Source organism: Oryza sativa, chromosome 5, assembly GCF_034140825.1.
Source record: "Oryza sativa Japonica Group chromosome 5, ASM3414082v1".
Taxonomy (NCBI): domain Eukaryota; kingdom Viridiplantae; phylum Streptophyta; class Magnoliopsida; order Poales; family Poaceae; genus Oryza; species Oryza sativa.
Genome location: NC_089039.1, coordinates 11,795,202 through 11,799,796, shown reverse-complemented (window position 1 = coordinate 11,799,796; position 4,595 = coordinate 11,795,202). Strand labels below are relative to the sequence as shown.

Genomic DNA, 4,595 nt, shown 5'->3' with positions numbered 1-4,595 from the left:
TTAAATAAATTGTAGATGATGTTGTATGCTTGTATGGGTTAAATATGTAATTATTACTAGTGGGTGATGATGTGGCATAGTTGGATGTTGAGATTTAAACTTAGTGAGTATAACTTTATAGAAAGTATAGATATAGTAATCATAAAATCGAAAATAACGTGGACTCTAATATAATTGTTCAGAAATTTGTAATTCATAAATAAGAAATCGTACCAGCTAGGACTCAAAGTTTAGTATTTTATTAGTTTCATTTAAAATTTATATGTAATAATTAGCAATATGTAATTGATATGGACTCATCTTTGGATATAAAGCAACTACAATTTCAAAGGTAACCAACACGTTTAACATAATTTTAGAATTTCAATATAGTTTTGTGTAATGCGCAGGTTGACAAATAATTAAGGTGTCTAATTATATAGATAGATACATAATTCCCGATAGATATTTATAGATAGATGAATGGAGGATACATGGAATTAATTATAACCAAATTACCTCAAACGAAATTGCTTCACATACTTCTGAAATCTCACGTGGCATTGGATTGACGTGTCATGCCATACGATCTTTGGACTTTTCCAGCCAGCGAAGTCGATCCACATGTAACTAGAACCCAAGCCATTTTCCTACCTGTGCCACTTACCCCCAACAAACAAAGACTATTCAAACCTCAAATGGATGCGCTGAGAGTACACTTGCGCACGACCCTACAAAAACCCAATCGTTGTCGAGGCTTTGCGAGCAAAGGAAACCAAACTGACGCCAAAGCATCACCCGAACACAGAAAGAGGCCATGGCGAAGAAGCCATGTGAATTTCCAACGGCCGTTCTCTCCTTCCGTCGCTTCCTCCAGAGACGCTTCTTGGGAGGGCGGCACCACCACCGCCCAACGTCGACCACGGCAACTGGTGCAGCTATACCACCGGCAGATAAGCTACACAACCAAACTGTAATGATTGATCTGGAGTCATGGCTACTGAGGTCGCCCATGTCGACCTTCCCTTACTTCATGATCGTCGCCATCGAGGCCGGTAGCTTCCTCCGCGGCCTCATCCTGCTGCTGATATACCCTCTCTTATGGCTCCTTCTCAGCCATGACATGCTTCTCAAGGCCATGGTCATGGTGTCCTTCTTTGGGTTGCCCGAGAAGGAGGTGGTCAGGATTGGTAAGGCAGTTCTACCAAAGTTCTTCCTGGAAGGGATGGCCATGGAGGGGCTGGAGGTGGTGAGGAACGCGAAGAAAGTGGTCGTGTTTAGTCCGTTGTTTCCGAGGGTGATGGTCGAGGGTTTCTTGAAAGAGTACATAGGCGTGAACGCTGTCATCGGAAGGGAGGTCATAGCGGTTGCCGGGCGTTACGTCGGGCTCCTCGTCGACCACATTGACATGGACGATGGAGGTTTTGTTGACGAGGTGATGGAAGAGACGAAGCGCGGCAAGGGCGACGGAGCTGTTGGGCTTGCTGGAGTGGGCAGCAAGATGCATCATCTGTTTTCTCGTTATTGCAAGGTGAGCTTTTCCTCTCTTTTTTTCTACTCTATATAAGAAATGTATAAATAGTCTTCCGGGTATGTATTGATGAACAATTTGGTAGTATTGATTTTTGTCACAAAGAGATTTAATTACCAGATTATTATTATATAAGATAAATTAATTAAGGAGACAATAATCGCTAATCATGTTATAAGTAGACAATAGGTTATATTAAAATTAATTACTTACAGTTCTGATCTATTCGTAAACTATAGCCTCATGGCGATAAAGTATATATATACTATTATTCAGCCTATAATGTTAACGTACTATATGGCCACGTTAATTAACTAATTAACCATATGCGTATTAATAATTTAATTTAATATTATCTAGCTAGATAAGTTTGGTCCGAAATTTCATAACAGTTTTTACTTCACCAGAATTAATATATGCAACGACAGGGAATAATGTTAGCATGTACTTTTAGTTAACATCATGAACAATAAAAATCGTACAAGAACTTCTCAAGAAATTCAAGTGAAACGAGTCGCCAATATTTAGACTTTGGAGACGACTTTTACAGAAAGGAGTATGATCGAGTAGCTAAGTTGCGTTTGGTTTGAAATTGGTACACAGGAGGATTGCATATATATTTGACGCGCTCCAAATATGCCATGCATGCATTTGCTCTCTTCTTAGTTGAAGTTAGGTGGCAACAAGTACACCTAACCTATCTGTGTATGACGTGTAATTTATTTTTGAGGGGGCGCTCGTATCGTGTCCAGACCACAATAAGATCTCAACTAAGGTTATTATATTATTAGGTGGTACACCTGGAATTTTCAATCTGATAAAAATGATGTTGAGCTCTAGCTACTTGCATGGCTTAGGTAAAGCAGTTAAGAGAGATGATAAAAAGAGGAGCATTTCGTTGTGTTCTCTTTTTCTAATTGCATCTTAATTAATTGTCACTTTGAGCGGTGAAAGGTAAAATTTGCAAACTCATCATCCATGTAGATGAACAAATGAAACTTAATTCCTATATGCTAATGAATATATATATATATATATATATATATATATATATATATATATATATATATATATATATATATATATATATATATATATATATATATATATATATATATATATATATATATATATATATATATATATATATATATATATATATATATATTGTTACGAGTTTTGTAGACGGTTCAAAAGTAGTGCGCGCTAAGTGCAGAACAACCAGTGCTTATATAAATGGATATATTCTCCTATTCTCTTCTGTAACATGACTTTCTCTGTGCACGCCTAGTGTATTTGCAGTACACGTAACAGTGCGATCTTAATGCAGGAAACCTATGTTGTATGTGACGCCGACAAGAAGGAATGGCAGCCGGTGCCAAGAGAGAAGTACCCTAAACCTTTGATCTTCCACGATGGCCGGCTCGCCTTCAAGCTGACGCCCTGTGCCGCGGTGGCGATGTACACCTACCTACCTTGGGGTATCTTCCTCGCCGTCTTCCGCAGCCTGGCATTTGGCCTCCTCCCCTACCGTGTGTCCGTCCCTCTCGCCGCGTTCACTGGCATGCGCTCCCGTCTGATCGCCGGCCCGTCGCCTGATGCCACCCGCCGGAACAGCGGGACGGCCGGGGGTCGCCTCTACGTCTGCAACCACCGCACGCTCCTGGACCCTATTACCGTCGCGGCCGTGCTGAACAAGCCCATCACTGCGGTGACGTACAGTGTAAGCCCGGTATCGGAGTTGATTGCGCCAATCCGCACGGCGCGCCTGACGCGCGACCGGGACGAGGACCGGCGGCGCATGGAGGCGCTGCTGGCGCGCGGCGACCTCGTGGTGTGCCCCGAGGGCACCACGTGCCGTGAGCCGTACCTCCTTCGGTTTAGCCCACTCTTCGCTGAGCTCACCGGCGAGGTGACCCCCGTTGCGCTGGAGACACGGATTGACATGTTCTACGGCACGTCGACGAAGCCTGCCGCCAAGTGGCTGGACCCATTCTACTTCATGCTGAATTCGAGACCGGAGTACCACGTCGAGTTCCTGCAGCCCGTCAGCACCGCTCCAGTAGACGGTGAGGCAGGCGGTCACGGCCACAGTATCAACGCCGCAAACAGGGTACAGCGCGTGCTCGGCGAGGCGCTTGCATTCGAGCTGACAGAGCAGACGCGAAAGGACAAGTACGAGATGCTGGCCGGGAATAAAGGGAACGTGAAAGGTGAAGCCAAGATGTAGGTGCGACCTGATATCTTGAGAGATTGTATTGAATTAATGTTCTGTATGGGATTCTTTATTGCGTTCATTTTTTTAAACTCGTTTCAGACATGTTGTTTTATTTTAGTAAGTTTATGCCATGCATTACTTATTCTTGTTCTAATGTTTTATTGTGTGCGAAAGTTCTTGTAAACAAACATATTAATTAAAATAAGATTGTTCTGCCTTCTTTTCTATTAATCCCATGGCCTTTTAAAAAACACACTCTTGATAAGCAATTGTTGGTGTTTGATACGGTGACAAATAAATCCTCAAGCACACGAAAACCGCGGTAGGATTTTACCTTAGAGTATTTAAGTGTATCGAATCATAGGGAACGTATGTTTATCTAGGAACATGATCCTACCCAATGATAATAGGAACATGATCCTACCCAATGATAACAACTGGTGGAAGGATTAGGCCAGAGAAGATTCATATGAGTTAATTTACTATGCTTAAGTTAAAGGTAAAACCTCATTGATTGCTTTAGATACTAGCTCTCCTCTGGTCTGCCAAGCTGAGTACTGCTTACAGCTCTATAATGTATCCGAACATGGAGGCACCGGTGGAGAGACCATCTTTGGTCGGTCTGGCAAAATCCACAATAGTCCCGGATCCAAAAAGAACCGGGACTAAAAATTGTTTTTAGTCCCGGTTATAAAAATTTTGATCTTTAGTCCCGGTTCATCCCTTGTCAGATGTATGTCAGGGGGCCGAGGATCTTTAGTCCCAGTTGGTGTTAATAACCGGGACTAAAGATCACAACTTTAGTCACGGTTGGTACTACCAACCGGGACTAAATATCAAGATGATCTTTAGTATATAATCCCTATC

At 42.4% G+C, this 4,595-nt stretch overlaps 1 protein-coding gene across 1 annotated transcript; it reads left to right on the top strand.

The window, feature by feature from the left end:
• The first annotated feature begins 742 nt into the window (after positions 1-742).
• LOC4338289 (probable glycerol-3-phosphate acyltransferase 3) lies at positions 743-3,953 on the top strand. Its single transcript, XM_015782746.3, has 2 exons — positions 743-1,510; positions 2,841-3,953. The coding sequence occupies exons 1-2, from the start codon at positions 797-799 to the stop codon at positions 3,738-3,740; spliced, it is 1,614 nt and encodes a 537-aa protein (XP_015638232.1). The 5' UTR covers positions 743-796; the 3' UTR covers positions 3,741-3,953.
• Positions 3,954-4,595: the final 642 nt, after the last annotated feature.